This window comes from Lonchura striata, chromosome 2 (assembly GCF_046129695.1).
Source record: "Lonchura striata isolate bLonStr1 chromosome 2, bLonStr1.mat, whole genome shotgun sequence".
Lineage (NCBI taxonomy): Eukaryota > Metazoa > Chordata > Aves > Passeriformes > Estrildidae > Lonchura > Lonchura striata.
In genome coordinates, this window is record NC_134604.1 from 43,647,069 (window position 1) to 43,666,617 (window position 19,549).

Here is a 19,549-nt window from a genome sequence, read left to right on the forward strand (position 1 = left end):
CCGAGGTGTATGCAATTACTGTCAAAGCAAAAATATTTGCATTTGTTTAAGCACCCCAAGGGGAACTCATAAATGGTCTCTGGGGTAAGATCTATCACCAGTTTTCAGAAATATGCATCTTCTGAAATTGTGGTGAGCCTTTTGCAAACTTGTTAAATACCTTCAGAAGCCTGCTCACTAGCTAAGACTTTTTTCCTACTATATGGCACTACTAAAAATATTTTTCAGTGGCATAAGAGGAAAAGGGGAAAAAATCAGTGTGACTGTCTCTGAGGGGTAATTTAATGTATGGTCCAGGCTCAGGGATCCATTGTTGACACAAGCAATACTTGTACAAATTACAATTTTCACAAATATCCAAAAGAGGAAGACAAATTTCAGATAAAATATCTTCATACTTACATTTTCTGATATCTTTCCAACAAATTAAAATCCATGGTGGTTCCCTAGACATAATTTATCAGAATTTATCAGACAGGAATTTTAGGCTGCATGCTAGGCTGAGGTGTTAACAGCTTCATATTCTTACTGCATTCCCCCGTCTTCCATATGGCCAGCACCAGTACTTCCTTGCTGCCTCACAGCTTCATTTGAAAAACTGCCTGGTGCTGGAAAGAAGCAAAAATGTGGAAGACAGTGAAGTGGGGAAAACTGAGGCATTAAAAATACCCCTTCTGTTCTAGGCAGCGTTTAATAATATTTATTTATGTGCTTGTGTGTGAACAATATATTAGAGAATGCTTCACAGGTAGTTGTGCAGGCACAGGGCTAGTCAGATACAGATGATTAAATTTGATTGATTTGTCATACACAGTTTATGTAGCTTCCTTTACAGTTGCCTACATATATTTTTTTCTTACTATTTTCTCTCCTCCTTTAGTCCTTCTGCTCTTCCGTGCTGTGTCCTGGCCTCAGGGACCATCCCTTGGGCTGTTCTGCACTCACCCAGAACTGGTCTCCTAATCCTCTTCACTTTGCCTGCAATCCTGCTGTTCTACCTATTTTTCCCCACACCGCTCTGCTCGCCAGCAGTCACAGTTTCAAAAATGGTCTCTATTTTCTCTTCCAAAATGTTCAAATGTATTACACCCAGTAGCACTTAACCTCTACTCAAGCCTGGGGGAGGAATATTTATTTATTTAGTCTTTTATATCACAGGCGGAGAACAAAATCATTAAAATACCTCAATTTTCTTAGAATGTCCTCCTCATAAGCCTGCAGTGAGACAAAAGCTAGATAGAAAGCTCAGGATGTTTTTTAACTTACTCTTCCTAATTACCAGGCACAGGTGCTGTGAGTCATGAAGCAGGGAAAAGGGAGCAGCTCGTGGTAGAGGAACACACAGGGCTTCACCAGGAAAATGTCTGGAAGTGCTGTGCAAAGTGACAGAAAAAGGAGTTGGGGGAAAAGTAGAAAAGAGAGATGAGTGTAGTTCATAGAGAAACCAAGGACCTGTGAATGCAGGAGGAAGGAAGGAACACATTGCCAGTGGAACTGGATACAGTAGGTTATACAGGCAGTTCAGGATACAGTAGGCAAAGTGGTGGGCAGGACAGTGTTAGCAAAGGATGGAGAACATGGTGGAGCTCAGCCCGTGGTTCTGGGACTACACACAGCCTGCCATGAGCATTTGCCTGGCCTGGGGCCTGTTTCTTGCCACAGCTTTTCCCAGGCACAGCTGAGTGAGTCGGCAGTGCCAGTGGTCCTGGGAAGCTTCAGCTCTGTCGTGTGCCTGCAGTGCCCACGCTTGGTGGAACCAGGGACACCATGCACGTGAGCAGGCACTCCCACGCTTCCCAAAGCCTGCATTGCAGCAGCATCTCATCCTGGGTTATAAACTGCAGCCAGGCTGATTCCCAAAAGGGTTACTTAGCCATTTATCATCTGTAAAATTCATTTCCTTGCTCAGAAACAGTCTTGATCAATTGAAGTCAAAACCCTTTCTGCTGAATTAATGGAGCTCTATGTATTTTGTTTCTTTTCTGCTAACAAATTATCACTAGTGGAATAACCAGGACACTATGCACTACTTTGGTAAACCTGATAGCCACCAACAAGTCCTTAACTAAGTTCTTACCTTCTTAAGAAACTTAAGAATACTTCTTTTCTCTGTATGAATTTAAAAAGAACAAACCCTGAGCTTTTTTAGCAGCTCCAGTTTAAATTGCAGAGCTTTGTCCTCTCATAAATGAGAATAAGAAACTCCTCTTCATTTGAAAGAAGTACAGCACCTGAGGCTTAACTGATAACTGTGCTGTTACTATTTGAGATTCATTATTAAGAATATGAGAGGGCAGACCCACAATATCCCTTCATGATAGTACAGAGGACTACAGAAATGAGGGAGTTTCCAGGGAGTTCAGCTGTTCTCCAAAGGTTTGTATTGCTCTGTAAAACAGGATGTCTCCTACCTCCATTCTCTCCTGTTAAAAGGTCACCTCCAGCCTCTCTATTTATTGTTCCCTTTAAGGGACAATCTTTCAAACTTCAGAAAGACAGTTCAGAAAGCTACCCTGTGTGAACCACCTGTGGTTTAGTGATCTGATTAATTAGTTCATGATTGAAAGTAAAAGTGAGTTCCTCAAGTCATTTGAGTGTTTTTGAAAGTATTACCTCAGATCCTAACTGCATGCCATCATTTCGTGTGGTGCACAGGAAGGTACTGAAACACAGTGTCTGCCACTTCGCTCCATTGTTTATAAAAAGTGTGAGTGGACAGAAGCTGTGCTGATGGAGATCTTTTCCAGTCTCTGCTGGCAGCCCCCAAGAGAACACAGTGGCCCATGTTTTTTCAGTCAGCTGATGAGACTGACCTTACACTTAATTAATGGCTCAGTCATGAGTGGGTAATGAAAATGCTCCTAAAATATATCCCTGAGTGCATTTTTAAAATCCTTGTCTGCCAGAATTCTATATTTGTTTCAGAATCACTCAGTATTGTGATTTAAGTGTTATAATTGCCCATTTGTTGTCCTGAACACAGCTAGCTCAGAACTTCATTAATCCATTTTAAAGCACTCTGATTTTGCTGATGTTGTTGGTTCAAGATCCAACCTGAGGCTCTTAAAAAATGGCCCTTCCAACAGCAAGTGATTGATGACAGGGTAGGAGGAAATGAATAAGAAGCCAAGAGAGGAGGTAGAAGGGCTGAGAACATGATGAAAAGTTAAAAAACCAGTGTCCCTGTGCCCAGGTCAGGCTGTGCCAACACTCACTTCAGCACACGAGTGAAGAACAGGGTCTCCTGTGCTGTCACACAGCAGTTTTGCACTATGGCTATGAGGGTCAAATTCTTCTCCATAGATAAAGGGTAATTTTAGTTATTATTTCTCATATATTATCCTTACATGAACTTGAGGCAGTTGGATCCTCAGCAAGAGAGATTCTCAGCAGCAGTACACTGGAAAAAACTACATTGATTTTCACAAACTGTGCCAGTTTACTCTAGCTGAAGATTTAGCCCAACTTTAGTAATTCAGGAATCACTAAGCAATTGAACAAGACCCAAATCTATAGTCATTTTCCACTGCCATATTAAGTAAACAATACTGAACTTATTGGGAAATTTAATTATAAATGCTGAATTTATCCCCTGTATGTGACTTCAGTACATTCCACTTGTTCACATACAGCAAACCATATAAATTTTGTTTTTGTTTTTGTTTTTGTCCCCTTTAATATCAGTGGGACTATTCACCAACTGATTGTGTAAGCAATGCAGTAACAAGTTGTAGTCTCTGAGTTTGTGACTGACATGTCACATTAAAATAAGTGACTTGCTGTGAGAGCCAAGGTGATCTGGACATGCATCTCCCATAAGAGCTGCTGAAAATCTCCTACTGAAAATGCAACAAAGAAATAAAAGCCTAAATTACATTGCAATTCACAACACCTGCAATCATTTACTGTGATTGCAAAGAGGTGTATATATGCTGTGCTCTGGAAAACATAAGCAAAACATCTTCCTTTTCCACTCTGCAGCCCCTTGGTCTGGACTTTTTATATTGGACCATGTGCATTTCCCATCACAGCTGACTGATTTGAATTAGGACAGAAATCCTGTTTTGAAGGTGTAAAATATCTTAAAATATTGTAAATATAATTTTAATTTTTTTCACAGAATGCTTCTCCCTCATCACAGCTGGGGAATGTCTGAGGGCAGATGTGAAGGAAATGTGACAGAGCCTTGTTAATGCAGGCAACAAGGAGAGGGGCCAAGGACAGGCTTTCTTGAGCTTCAGCAGGGCCTTCACTCAGAAAGTTTTCCACCAAAATTTGTGGAGAGGAGAAAGGGCCTGGCATCAGTCACATCACTACTGCATCCCAGTGAAAAATGGGAACTTCCTCTGCTGATCATTGCCACTGAGATGGCTTAGACACTGAGGACAGCATAGCAATTAAAATTGTGAAATTGATTGTTTTTCCCAAAGGAAAACCTGAGAGCTTCTTTGCAGAGACAATCCAGAAAGGATGACATTAAAGAAACTACACTTGGAAAAATGAAAAAATTCCCCAGCCAGTTTCAGGCTTTAAATGCCTAAAGTTTTAGTGCTGAAAGAAAAAATAAAAAAGCAAAGAACACGGAGGCATCTGTTTTCTGACTTGTTTCCACCTTGCTGGTGGCCTTGATAGTTCATATCTGCTCCTAGTTATCAGTTTGATCAGTTTAATCTGCAACAACTCCATAGGCTTCTGATTTTCCAAGGGAGAACAGTACCTGTATGTCCCCTTGTCTTTGTCATAACCAGCCCTGTTACACTGATAGAATTCAGGAGCATGGGAACTTGGCTCAGTGGCAGTGCAGGACATGTTATAGATGACAGCTATTCAAATAATATTAATTATTTTGCACTTGTACTAGAAGCCAGCAGAGGATCATGTTGACAGGCAACTTGCCAGCACCCCAAGCCCACTCATTTCACAGCTGTGGGACTCTCATGTTCCACTGTCAACCTGCACAGCCTGTTGCCAGAAGCCTTAAGGCAAAATTTAAGTTTGAATACTGGAAAAGAGCAAAAAATGGGCATTTTGTTTCTAGAAACAGAGTATTGCATATGAATGAAATGTGTGGGATTTGGAAAGTGGATGAAGCTTTTCCTTTACTTAGAGTAATCACTTGAGAGTTCCTGGGAAATCCTCTCACTCAACTGTGGCTGTCAAAAATTTCTCTAAGGCACCAAGTCTTCCTCAGCAGTAAATGAAGAGACAGGCATCTCAACATCATCCTTTGTTAATATTGGTATCAAAGAGCACCACTTGGAGGTACCTACCTTTTCCCATTAACTGCAGGGAGGTCGGGACAGACAGACAAAGCTTGAGGCATAATTTAAGGGTGCAAATATTGAGGTGATGTGAATCCCCCCACTTTAGGGACATATAGAAAGAGTAATCAGAATGTATGAAGAGGCAGTGTCCCTAGAGCTAAGAACAGCATACAGGGCTCAGAAGCTGTTACTTGTGTATTAAATAGCTATATGTAAACATGCACAAATATATTAATGCATAAGCATTTGGGGATTTCCAGTTAAACCAGTTATAGAGTGCAATAAGCCCCTTTCCTCTTCAATACAAACTATTTTAGTAAGTTCGGTTGCACTATACTAATTAATGTTTGCACTGGTTATTTATTTATTAAGCCTTGAATCATTAGTTGATTTTTAAATAATAAATTAATTATGCCATATTATGGGAGATAAATTTTCCCATAGAAATCTGCTGGCACACACAGTATCATGACATTTAACATCACCAAAAGGCTATCTATCACATGCCATTTCTCTTTAGCTACCTGCTTCTCTGATATATATTGTATTTGCATGCACACCTGCACATAAATAGATATCCATATGCCTACCACATAATTCCATTAAGAATTGGGCAATGATTTAAAGTGGAAAGTACTTAAAATAAGTCTGTTAATAATTTAATACATTTTTAAAACATATAGTGATAGATCTGCATGAAGTGGGCCATTAACATAATACTCTGAGATTATTCAATGAGTTTAAGCAACTTCACTGTAAACCCATTTTATCATTTTGAGGCATTGGATTAGGTTTCATTTCAGTATTAAACTCTGTTACATCACCCACAGCAAATACCACCAGTAAAAATAGCTATTCCAATTAGTAATTTATCACCAGCGTGGGACCCTTGAAATATTGACATGGATAGGTGAGATTTAAGGAAGAACTTTGAATTTTAAAATAATGTTGAAACGGGAAATTAACATGGAAGACTAGATGTCCTTCTTAGCCGAGGATAAGGGGATCTTCACAGGTCTCTCCCCCCAAGTTCTTTGCATGCAGGCCTCCTATTACAGGGCTGTGCCAAATGTTTATGGGCAGCACACTGCAGGAAGCACCTTCTTTTCTTGCCAGGATAATTTTGAGGGCAGTAAATGAAATACCTATGGCCAAATCATATTATTAATTTGTATGGTGCAAACTAAAAATAGATTGAAAGCAAGGAACACAAATTAATGTTTCTTAAGTCGCATATGCAGAGTTGTCTTACATATATCTCTGAAGGGTATGTTGTTAATATGTGTAAGCCAATAGTTTTGGGTTCACAGTAATTGCATACTATTTATTTACAAATCTTCCCCAGCAGTATGTGCCTGTTACCTAAAGCGATGGAGCAGGTCCCGGTCATATGTCTGTCTCTAAACCTGGGCCAACAGTACATGACATAGCACCCACTGTGGCCTCTGCTCTGTCACTTTGCAATGCGATTCTATGTAGTTTTACTTGAATAACATAAAATAACATATATAATGTTATTTATGTTATTTTCCACGTGAAGAACTCCTGTAAACCTTGCCGTTTTGAAACTCAGTGAGGCAGGCGTCTTAGACAAGCTGAAAAACAAATGGTGGTACGATAAAGGTGAATGTGGACCCAAGGACTCTGGAAGTAAGGTCAGTCGCTACAGTTCGGGACCTAACTATCGTGTTCACAAAGCAGTAGAGGAAGTAATAAACAAAATGACATAGAAATAAAATGAGCAGCTGTAGACACAGAATGAATCAACTTTGGCCCATCTTGATGGTGGCCGCACTTTAATTTAAGGAAGCACTATTGCATTTTAAAGTCTTCAGTGATATAAATCACCAAACATCATCCCACATATTCAGAGCATCTCTTGAAGAAATACATAGCAGATTTTTGGGTTTGGAAGAGGCAAAGGTTTGTTTCCTTCTTGCCTAGACAGTATGGACTTTTCCCATTGACTGTTTAGGAAATGTCCCTTCACAACTTTAGAAGCTGGCCAAACTTAGCAGTTTTCTGAGAAGAAGAAATGCTAGCAGGAAGGATTGCTTTTCATTGCTGACCAGGAAGGTGGTGTCTTGCAGTCTTTGGGGATGTCCCTGGCTCCTTGAGGGCCAAGGAAAACTTAACTTTAAAGCTGCAAACTTGAACTTTGAGGTGAAAAGCTTCAGTAATTAATCGTTTCTACAGTTTCCAGTGTTTATCCTAGTCCATACCCAAAGAGGAATCCTGGCAGCTCCAGACAACTGACAGCTCCTTCTCTTTATGGGGACAGACCCAGAACTGGGTATTTTCTGATGACTGGGAAACACCACAGTCAGTGCCAGTCCTGTATTTGAGGAGTCTGACATTTCTTCACCATACCTGACTCCGCATCAGCCTCTGCAGCCATAGCTAAAAGAAAATAATGACAGGCACTGACTGCTTGCTGCCTGCATGTCTCAAGACTTACCTTGACAAAATAAGTGTGGGAAACAAGCTTTAAACACATTTTGCCGTTTTCTGGCAAGTACTTTGAAAAAAAGGAGTGAAAACCATTTAAGAGGATGACAAAGTACCTGTAAATAACAGCTGAGAAAGCCTCAACCCATCACCTACATTAGGGCAGGTCTTTCTCAGTCCTGCCTTCTTGTTTGCAAGCACCATGTTAGCAATTGCCACTAGAGGAACAGTTATCTCCAAGATACTTAGGCTCTTCCTAGCAAGCTCAAAAGGCACAAAGCAGAACCCAGCTATAAATCCCAATCACCTCTGTACATCCATGGGAACCTTTACTGTGCTAATCTACTGATTGCACAATGAATAGTGCCTCTTTAAATTAAACATACAAATTTTTCACAGTCTTCATAAGTTAAAATTTCATAGAGATTACAATTAGAAGTTAAATACTCTCCTTACTTTAGCTAAAGATTATATAGTCTGCATAAGAATAAAGCTTTATAAGTATTTTAAGACACACGATGTAGCATATGAAGTCAATCCTGCAAGAATTCCTTGAGAACTATGCTGAAAAAGCACATGGATTTCGAGTCAAAAAAATGTGGTTCATAACTAGACAGTGAAGTATAGGGAAATGTAGAATAGTTATTTACTAGAATACACCCAAGAAGGTGATTGTAAAATGATGAATATATAATAATTTGCTAAAGAAAATCCTCATTTTTACTAAATTATGAAAAATGTGTAAATTGCATAAATTTATATTTAGAAGTATGCTGTTACTGAGCTTAGTAGTCCATGGGCATGTTCCAGAACTGTATCTATAGTAAAATAAAACCAAAATACAATAATAGGTAAGAGGCAAATCTATCACAATGTGTATGGTACAGTGTGCACTTTCAAAGGAAGTGTTTGTTCAAAGAAAGAACTTAAGCCTCACATGTTATTTTTGCCTGTCATTGAAGTATCAGAAGCTCAGTCTGGATCTTTTAAATTAACAGCAATGCCTATCACAAGTACAATTACTGTTTTTTGTAAAGATCAAGCAGAGTCTTGTCTGATATAAAACAGATTTCTGGATTCCAAGGCTTCTGAAGAGCTTTACATAAATGCATTTTCGTATCAGTGCTGAAATGTCCCCTAAATAGAGCTAGACATGTCATTGTTTAATTCTCCATGTAATTGAAGTAATGCTTTGCAGTAAGTAAGCAATGACATCCTGATATGTTGGCAATAGACTTACAATATTTTTTAATGCCAACCAGGAAATCTAGTTGCTTAAAATATATTTTATAGATCCAGATAGGTCAAATTTTGCTGAAGTATATAAACAACTGTCATTGAATTTCAGCTAAACATTGTTACTTGTTTATTTCTAACGTTTTAATGTGTGTTTTGTGCTTCTTTGGATCCATTTTCCAGGGTTAACTGTGTCACTTCTGTTTTCCCAGGACAAGACGAGTGCCTTGAGTCTCAGCAACGTTGCTGGAGTCTTCTACATTCTGGTTGGAGGCTTGGGCTTGGCAATGCTGGTGGCTTTGATAGAGTTCTGTTACAAGTCCAGGGCAGAGGCGAAACGAATGAAGGTGGCAAAGAGTGCACAGACTTTTAACCCAACTTCCTCGCAGAATACCCAGAATTTAGCAACTTATAGAGAAGGTTACAACGTATATGGAACCGAAAGTATTAAAATTTAGGGGTAGGACTTAGGGCCTACTACAGCGAGTGGGTGATGCATCTTGTAACGCAGTGTTGTGACATGTCTGTCTAGTGGTGCTTGCTTCTGAACAGAGCTTTATATTTTGGAAAACTTCAGTGCAAAGTGGTTCAGTTCTTTTGCCTGCAGATGTACAGCATATTATTCTATGTTGCTAATAGACATCTGCATTGCAAGGAATTTTTAACATGAAAAATACATTTTGAACAACTCAAAGTTGTCAAATCAGTTGAGAGATGACAACTATTTTAAATAAGAAAGTATATATCCTGAGGGCCAGTTTTTAAGTACTTGATTGGAAAGTGTATTTTCTGAAAGGCTTGCATTCTACTAGCGACAAATTGCTGCAAGCCTGTATTATTCAATGTTGGCCCTATCTGTAACCAAGATTTAGGATAGGGAATGTCACTGAACCATAGTTAACCTAAAGGAAGAAAAGGCACTGTTACAAGAAGTCTGAATGTTGTTTTACCTTCTCTCCCTTTTCTCCTCCCTGTTCCCTCACCCTTCCTTTGATACATGTTTGATGCTAATTGTGTGGCTTTTTTTTTTATTATTTTTTCTCCCCACAATATCCTACTTCAGGTCAACTTTTGCCCACTATAATAGTCACAAAGAGTCACTAACCAGTGGATAGACCTTGATTATCATCCTCAGTTTTCAGTAACAAACCCCCCTACCTAGGTCAAGACTAGTGTATTTTAGACACTTATGCAGTGATTTTGGAGGCTGAAGCTGCTGAGCTGCATCCTGCATAGCTCCCCTGAGTAGGTGTGCAGGGATGGTTTACTAATGCACTTGCTCTCATCCGTACAGTGAGTATCTTGCCAACTAATCATTAGACAAATCAACTCCATGACCTTTGGAAATGGCATGCAGCAGCAAATTGAGCTTCTAAATATAACTTTTACGTAGCTCCCAAGCTATGCTGTCTGCTTTGTAAGTGAATGTGCAGCTAGCACCCTACCATGTCATGCTAGAGCTCCCTTGCCCTTGCAAATAGCAAGCCATATGTCTCCTCTCTTAACAACTATCTTCAGCTACAATTTCCTGAGCCATCCCTATATAGCGGAAGTAGAAAACACAAATTTAGGGAAATGAGATGAATAATATAGTACTTATGTTGCCACCTAGAAAAAAAAAAAAAGTTTTTAGGAAACTGGAGATGCATTTATTAATTTTAATTTATTATTTATATAGCGCTGGAGTAGACGGCGCTGTACAGTAGGTGAAGTGTGCCAGACACATAACAGGTCCCTGTCCCGAGGAGCTTACAGCCTAAAGGCACAGCCCGTACAGTACCGAACCATACAGTACAGAGCAAACACAGAGTGAGCAGAGAATGGTGTTTGAGCATGATAGCTGGAGCGCTGCGAGGAATAGGTGGGTTCTCGGGGCGCGAGGGAGGGGGCTGGCTGGGAAACTGTCCCCTACACACTGTTCTGTGGGATTTTCTTTTCTTCCTTGTTCTAGAAAGAGTCATGACCCTGGGTATATTCCAATTGTAACAGAGCTGCCAATTTCCCCACATTAAAAAAAAAAAAAAGTGTTAGCTATGCACTTTGTTCACTAGATAAAATGTGAGGCACACTATGTGCCAAGGGGACTCCAAGAGTATAGACCAGTGTTCATTACTGTAAACTGGAAAACAAGACTTCCAGATGCTAATATTAATCTCCCAAGTCCATTCCCTACTGTCAGTAATAAGGGTCATAAAAAGAAGTAATCCTGTGCACGTCACTGTGCAAAATGCAAGTGAAGGGTGCTTTTTTCCTTTAAATTCTTTTGTGATGTGCTCACAACTGGGAGTGTCCCCAGGCTGGTATAAAAGAAAGAATTCCAGAAAACATATTCCTTATCAAGTTCACAGCGTGCAATGCATTCAGAATACAGTCTTAAAAAAAGAAAAACAAAAAAATTAATCTTTCATTCAAAGACTGACCTGACCCAAACTGGCTGAGCATGCTAAACATGGCATGACTTGACAATCCCCACAGTTACCACCCAGCTCTGTTATTCCATTGCAACAGATACTGGTTATACTTGCAGTATTTTTTTTTTTGTCTTGGTGTTTTTTTATAATAAAAAATAGAGCTAACTGAGTTTTGTATTTAAAGGAAAGATCATAAGTACCTTACTGGAAAGTTTGGATTTCTGTGGGACTTGTAACACAGGGATGAATTCCTATTGGACAAATATACTTTAAACAGTACAAAAAAAAGATACAAAAATATTGCATTTTATTTTTACTGAAAATTTATTTTTAGGTCAGTCAAAACTTCTGATAATTAACATTTTAGGGTTCAGACATTTAAAATTCACCAAAAAATCACTAGGGATTTTTAGCAAATATTTACAGACTTCTGAAATTCTTCTTTCTGCTTATTTGGTAGAAAAAATTATTTTGGCAATATTTATGTGAAATTGATAAATTTCAAGTAAACTTTTTATAAAAATGCTTATGCTCATATGTGGGAGACTGCCAAAGCCCAGTCATCCTCTCCTGGTCACACTGGCAGTGAGAGGTGCCTGTGTGCCACAGTGCACAGGGGGACTATGCCACCTGTTTATATGTGTGCTAGTCATAAACCCCTGTTCAGCTGGCAGCATTACAGAGCCCACGACGATGGCTGCACATATTTCTAAAGAAATATGTCTGTCTTACACATTGATATGGGGTTTTTTTTGGTTTTTTATCCAAGGAGTAAAGAGAATATATTGGAACTAAAACTCGCTAATATGGAAAGATGCCTGGTGGTTCTAACCTGCATGAGTAACCAACACATCTGACTTTTTAAGCTAACATCAAATAGTTTTAATGGTATATGTTTTAAACTAATATAAAATAGCTTAAATAACCCTCCTGTCAATTAATAATCATTACCCTGATTTTTATTTTATTTTCATACAGTCAAATGTGAGTTACCTCAGGGAAATTCACCCTGCCTGCAAGGCAGCTGGAAATGAAAATGAAGAACTAGTCTGTATGTGTGGACTGGTCTATAATGTGTGGGATAAAGACATTCAGAAGCACTGGGAGACAGTTGCATTTGATGAAGAGAGGGAAGAAATTTGCTTGAAGGAGGGAACAGTCCTTTCCTCCTCCTCCAGGCAGCAGTTTTCCATTAGTATTAAGCCCTTAGTGTACAAGTAGAGCTGATACCGAGAGCGCTGAGGAGTTTAACATCCTTCTGTCCATCTGCTCTAAGGCAAAGCCCTGCTGAGTTCCTCACCCCAAACCCACAGGCTTTTGAAGGGATTGTTCCAGTATCCAGCCAGCCTCCACCACCACCTCTTCATGGTCTTCTCAATGGGCCATGAAGCTCAGGAACCAGCTTCCAGCTCTGCTGTCTTCTCTTGCTCTCCCATCCCATGCTGTTGTTTATAACTAATGAATGAAACTAATTACGAAAACTACAAAAAAAAAAAATGAAAAACATCATTATTACAATTAACTACAAAAAAAAGGTGAAGTGCTACAGGATGGCTCAGTAAGTGTGTAATGTACTTATTTTGACTTGTATACTTCCAATTTCATAGTCAAGAGAGAAAAATACATTAAAACTTCATCTTAGATATTCGTGTCAAAGCCCCCTCCACATGACCCAAGTGCTAGAGGAGCCTGAACAACAAAAGAACACACACAGGCTTAATATTTGTATTAAACAAACTGAGGATATAATTTTCTGAAATTCCCACTTCCCTTCTAGGAACAGGGCAGTCAGTGTTTTTATGTGATTAATTTCTTAACTAATCTAATCAAAACTAATGACAAATCTGAAAATACATTATCACTATTAACCTCATACACTTACTGAATGGAGACTTTCACGGTTTGGGTAATATTCACAGGAAATACCGAGACTTTTCCCTCTTATCCCAGGCACTCCTGAAACTGATTCTGCATCCAAGCCATAAATCTGAAGTTGTAGCAGCACAGTTAAGCAGATTATTAGTCTGGCTTGTTACCTATAACACAGTTAAAAACACAGAGCAGACGCCTCCTGGTTACTTGGCTTTATGGCACTGTCCCAAATACAAGTTTGACCTGATCCTCCTGGCTTTGTAAGTGTCTGAGTTGTCCTGTGGTGTGTTGCTGAGCTGTTGTTAGTCTTGCACTGAGGATAAGAGTTATTTCCTTGCAGCTTTTCTGTTCTTCTGTGGAAGGCTACTGAGAAAGTGCTGTGCTCTTTTTTTCATCTTTTTTTATTTATTCCAGATCCCTTTTATTGTTTTTTTTTTGTCCTGATTGTGTTGTGAATGGCCGGAAAGTTATTTAGACTGAGCTAGCACAGTTACATACAACTTGTATATCCCATACAAATCTGAGTGCTCTTACTCAGATTTCCCATTGGGATACTCAGAATGGCCATGAACAGCTGGCTGATCAGTGTGCTGAAGAGACCTTAGTACACAGTGATGACTTTCTGGGAAATTTAACCCATCTGGAGCAAGCTGTCCCTTTTCCACCCAAGTTTGCTTTCTAATCTGGTTTGGACTCTCATCCCTCTCCCACACTAAAGCACCTTTAGTTTTTTTCTTGCCATTGACCAGAACATGTTCTCTGCACTTCTGCAGTTACCAGTGTCCATTCGCAATGGGACTCAGGATATGCACCATGTGGATCGGTACCACACTGCATTGTGTCTGTGCTTTGCAAATGTAGAGATTTTTATTTGCTGCTGGGAAGCAATTGAAGTTCTTGGTAATGTATAGGCTCAGTTCCCCACTTCCTCATCACCTCTGCTACACTTTTTGTACCTGGGTGGTGTTTTAGATCAGGATATGTTTGGTGACAGTCCCTGTCACAAAGTACAGTGGTGGCAGGGAAACGTTTCAAAGGATGTCCTTTACCATAGCCAAGGTTTTCCAGTGTAAGGGGAATGCCATAATGCGTTGTGTTAAGCTGAGGCCTTTTCCTGAATTTGGGTGCTTTTGAGGGCTGAAGTGTTTAGGGTAATTGGTTTGGAAAGCTGCTTTTAAATCCAGGCTCTGAATGTGCCACAAAGAGCCACTGTATTTTTGACAACTTTTTGAAGGAGCTACTGATGACAATGCAATATTAGACTGGTGCATTTCCACAGAAGTGCATCGCAAGCAGTGGAAATGTTTGGGAGTTTTAAGGGCTCTTCCTCATCCCTATATACTCATATATAAAATAAACTCCACATATCAAACAGCAGCTTAGGATTTCACTGCTACCTCAGAAGGAGAAACTGGGCTCAGAGGGATAAAGTTCAAAATGTAAAGATTAGTAACAAAGCAAACAAAATGACTTTATGATGTTTGTCATCCTTTTGCTCCTAAGTGAATGCTCCTATCTCCCTTTATTCCCAATTAGTATTTCAGACTGCATCCCTGCATACCATTTACATAGATTTCCTGACTAGAAATCAGATTTCCCCACTAATTAATATCTTAACATGGTTATCTCTGAAATCTCTTTTAATGTACTATAGTTTGGATGTTTTGCTGCATTTTTTTACCTTAGACACTTAGCCTAATTTTAGTAATCTGGAAATAATTTACTTTAAACTAGTCATCTTGACTTTTTTTAATAAACACTTGAGAGAGTCCTATTAGATTTTTAGATTTAGCTACTAATTTTTTAATGACTAAAGTTAGATAGCACAACTATAAACCTTTTAACAAATCCAGATTTTTGTTTGAGTAATTTAGTTCCTAAACAAGATATTTTGTTCTGATTTAGCTGAAACTAAAGATTTTCAAGGAATAAAAATTTAAAACTTTTTATGGGAAATTTATACATAATGTAGAAAACTGTATAAAACTGCATTTTCTCTCAATAAATTACATTTTCTTTGAAAATTATCACCTTCTATAATTGTAGGAATATATACATATATGAAAGAAATTTGATGACAGTTCTCAGATTTCCTCTGAAAATACGTAATAATTTCTTTAGATTTGAATCACGGAACTGTACCAGGTAGCTGGTACAGTTATTGCAATTTATAAACAATTTTCAGTAGTTATATTTAGTCCTGGCATTCCTAGTTGAAGGTCAAAGCCTATAAACACCTGTGCATGACTATTCACAGATGCTAATGCTTTCAGGTTCCAAAAGGTCTTCTCACTGTATATAAATTTAGTTTGAACCAATTTAGATGAAGGTATTAACTCTTCAGTTAATTTCGTTATCAAATTCAGATTTTATATTTAAATCGGTAACAATTTATTATAATGAAATTTAACCTCAGAATTGCTAGTCTTTTTTTCCCCCTGTAGACTTAAGTGCTATGTATTATATTTATGATGATTACTATTTCTATATTCAACATTAACATGAAAAAATGCAGATGTCTAAAATTTAATATTTTGGTGTTTGCTGTATCCTGGTTGGTTGAAGGACAGAAACATTATAACACTTTCCTCTCTTCTGCTTTTTCTTCAAACCTAGCTTACCTTTTCTGAAGCCATAAGAAACAAAGCCAGATTATCCATCACAGGGAGCGTGGGAGAAAACGGACGCGTATTGACTCCCGACTGCCCGAAGGCCGTGCACACTGGAACTGCAATTAGACAAAGTTCAGGATTGGCTGTAATTGCATCGGACCTACCATAAAAACCAAAAAAATAATTGAGTGCCTTAATCAAACTGTGTTGGTGACTGATGGGAACACAGCACAGACTGTAACGACATGGGAGTGTCATTGATGAACTAATAATTTGGCTGAGAAAGGGAAGTACGTCCAAATGCGCCAGACATCATCAGCAACAACGTGTGCATGAGCTCAGCTCGGAAACCCAAACTCAGATTTTATATCAGGAAAATTCATAATTTAGTTTTGTTGGGGGGAGGGGGCTGGGAAGGGTGTATTAACAGCAACAAATTTCACTTGAGTGGACTTAAAACTAATAAGACTTGCCAATTTAGCGCATTAAACTGTGAAGAACATGCTCAGAAAGGACACCATTTTGGTCTTTGTCTTGACAATGAGAGAAAAATAGTTATAGAAGTCAATGAACATGCTAACCTGTGTCTCCAGAACATCAATATATACAATGGAAGAATACTCAGCTGTTCAGCTGTAGAAATGAATCACTAAACTGTGATAAAAAAATAATAAATATGTAAATCCTGTGAAAAAAATAAAGAAATTATTTACATTTTCTTTGGAAAAAGAGAAATATTGAAACATGCTTGCTTTTTAACTGATGTAAATTCAGTAGAGGACAACACAATTCTTTTTTCTAACCATCTTAGGGGAAAATCATTGCAATAATTGATATAAAATGCCATCACTGTAATAAAATTCAGATAATTTTTTTTTATAAAAGTTGTTGGTCATCCTCTTGTTTGTTGTTACCTTCATTCTGTTCCATCATTCCGTGTTCCACAGATTTGCATCTGTCTAATACAAGAAACAAAATTATAAAATGTTTAGAGTACTTCATCAGTCTGCAGTGTAGAATCAAAAGAGACTACGGGTCACTCATGTTACAGATATTATTTATAATCTTGTTCTGTGTAAGAAACTGTGGTTTTTGTACCCACCAAAAAGAATAAAACAACAATTGTTCTTATAATATTGACAGAGCTTGAGTTGTTTTCTGGTCATTAGGGATGCCTCCCGGAGAATAGAAAAAGGGTTGTTCATTTCTTACAACAAGATTCAGAATATTGTCAGAGTCAGTCTGAGTCCCTGCATATTTCTAAAGTTCTTTTAAGGGACTTAAATAGGGAGGAAGGACTCTGAGCAGCTAAAGAATTGTCATGATTATTGACTAGGCATTTTAGTACTAGTCACTAAAAACCTTTTTGAAGTGTTAGGGAACCATTTAATGATAGTGTTTGTCGTCTGGGTAGGTCAAGGAAAGAGATGCCAGGGAGCAAGGAAGTACAAATGACAGTTCTTGAGACTGATGTGATAGATGGTAGATGCAGCCTGCTTGGTGCCCAGGAGCCTCAATTTTCATCCCCCAGCCTATCAGTGGCATGCCTGGGAAAGACTAGCAGCCACCATTTGAATAAATGCCAGATGTCAACGGGAGCAGGCATGTCTGTAGGTGCAAAGTTACAGCATGTCTGTTCCATATTGGTCATTCTCCCTGGCCTCACAAGACCTGGCAGTGGTATCCAGATCCAGAGCACTGCCACCAGGGTAACAGCCACGTGCCAGAGCCCAGACTGCAGTGAATTCAGACTTGGATCAATCATAGCTCCTGAGTTTCCCAGGCCCATGAGCCTGGTGCTGGTGCTTCTCTCAGCTCCCAGGGCTCATCGAGCAAAGAGTGGGCCCTGGGTGGAGCCCAAAGCTGCCCAAAGCAAGGACCAGCCCCAAGATACTGCCAAAAACAGCAATCAGGCACTGCTGAGCTGATGCTCCTGCTGTCTGACACACAGCCACAGAGTTGCAAAGCAGGGCTTAGTTTCACTCCAGATATCAACAATACAAACACAAGTTTCTTGCATCAAATACTCTGCAGAGACCCTTTATAGCTACTGGGGAGAAATAAAGAATGAGTGAATGACTTCATCTTAAAGTAGACCTTAAAATATCAGACAGCTGAACCACAGCAACAAGAGCCTAAGTCCTTCCACTAATCTTAATATAGGCTGATGGAGACCAATTCTTATACATGGCTTGGCAGTGCAGGCAAACATGAAAATAAGGTGATGCTTATCCCTCAGGCATAACTACAGTGTGTGCAGGGTTCTTAGAGAAAAACACTGATAACACTATAATGAATCACTGTGACTAATGTTACTTTGTACCCGTGTTTTACTGGCATGTTTAGCACACTCATGAGTTACTGTGACTTGTTCTGTGCTTATTTGGCTAGGTTAGGTGAGTTATCTTGCTTTTCTCTTTTTTTGAGTAAACCAGGAAGCTCCCTTCTTTTTACAGCTATGTTTAAAAAAACAGCTTTTGAGTGGGTTGGTTCTGATTTTGTCCTTTCTTTAAAAAAAAAAAAAAAGTGTTTGCCTCCATTTTTCACAAAATAACGTATTAGAGGCTAAACAGATTGAGAGACTGAGTATGAAGAATGCTGTCTGTTTTGTTTTACTGTCTCTGTCTGTTTTTCCAGGAGCTTGTCTTCATCCCTTCCTTGTCCATGACTGTAAGCAGTGCTAGGGCTGTATTTACTGTCTTCCAGTGTTACACTCATACACTCCCCTGTCTCTTTAACACATTATATTTATTTTTCACTTTCAGTAAGCAGCCCATTGCTGCTGTTAGGAATATTGCTCCATGGAGCTCATTGTTAATTCCCTAAGTCAGATTTCAACTTGGCAATGAGGCACCCAAGTCCTTTGAGAAGCCCAGTGTCAGTAACCATGCACCGAGGAGGATTCAGAATTGAGCAACGTGAGCAGTGCAGGCAGCATGGCCGTGGAGAGGCGTGACACACCAAGGCCATGGGGCCAGCAGCCACAGTGGGGGATCCCCACATCCTCTTACTATTTCCAAGCCTTGTCCTTTCCAAGGGAATGCCTGGTCAGCTGAGGTAAAGAGGATACTCTCACTTTCCTGATCCCTGCCATATGCAGATAAAACATTTTAAGAAAAAAAAAAGGAAAAAATCTACAGAAAATGCTACAGAACGGAGAGTTTGTCTACAGCCCAAGTGGTTGAGAAAGCAATCTCAGGGTGTTTGTCTGCTGTCTCCACAGTGACTTACTCTTTTGTCTTACTCCAAGAGGGTAGCTGCTGCATATGCTGTGACCATAGAGAGCAGCCCTGGGGAGGACAGAGGGGTGCTGGTGGATGACCAGCTTGACATGTCTCAGCAATGAGCTCTCACAGCCCAGAAAGCCAAACATGTCCTGGGCTGCACCCACTGGTGAGAAGCAGGGCCAGGGAGGGGATTCTGCCCCTCTGCTCTGCTCAGACCCCACCTGCAGGGCTCCATCAGCTCTGGGGTCCCAGCACAGGAAAGATGTGGACCTGCTAGAGTGAGTGCAGAGGAGAGCTTCTAAGTGTATCACAGGTCTGAAACACCTCTCCTGTGAAGACAGACTGAGAGAGTTTGGGCTCAGACTGGAGAAGATGAGGGACCCCTGTGCAGATGTCTCAGATGGCCCAAGACATCTCAAATACTGCCTGTGGGAGAGTAAATGAACTGTGTCCCAGTCTCTACAGACGAGTTCTTTTCA

At 39.5% G+C, this 19,549-nt stretch overlaps 1 protein-coding gene across 8 annotated transcripts in view; it reads left to right on the plus strand.

Moving 5' to 3' along the window:
* Window positions 1–16,979, plus strand: part of GRIA4 (glutamate ionotropic receptor AMPA type subunit 4) — a 212,083-nt gene extending 195,104 nt beyond the window's left edge. Inside the window, exons 14-17 of one of the 8 annotated variants that reach the window (XM_021529344.3) lie at window positions 6,805–6,919; window positions 9,161–9,295; window positions 10,627–10,809; window positions 15,848–15,953. In XM_021529344.3, coding sequence (XP_021385019.1) covers window positions 6,805–6,919; window positions 9,161–9,295; window positions 10,627–10,761 — 385 coding nt within the window. In that variant the 3' untranslated portion in view covers window positions 10,762–10,809; window positions 15,848–15,953. Of the gene's footprint in view, window positions 1–6,804; window positions 6,920–9,160; window positions 9,409–10,626; window positions 10,810–15,847 lie in introns of all 8 variants that reach the window. The other 7 variants (XM_021529342.3, XM_021529346.3, XM_021529343.3 and 4 more) reach the window with 7 other exon arrangements.
* The last annotated feature ends 2,570 nt before the right edge of the window (window positions 16,980–19,549 follow it).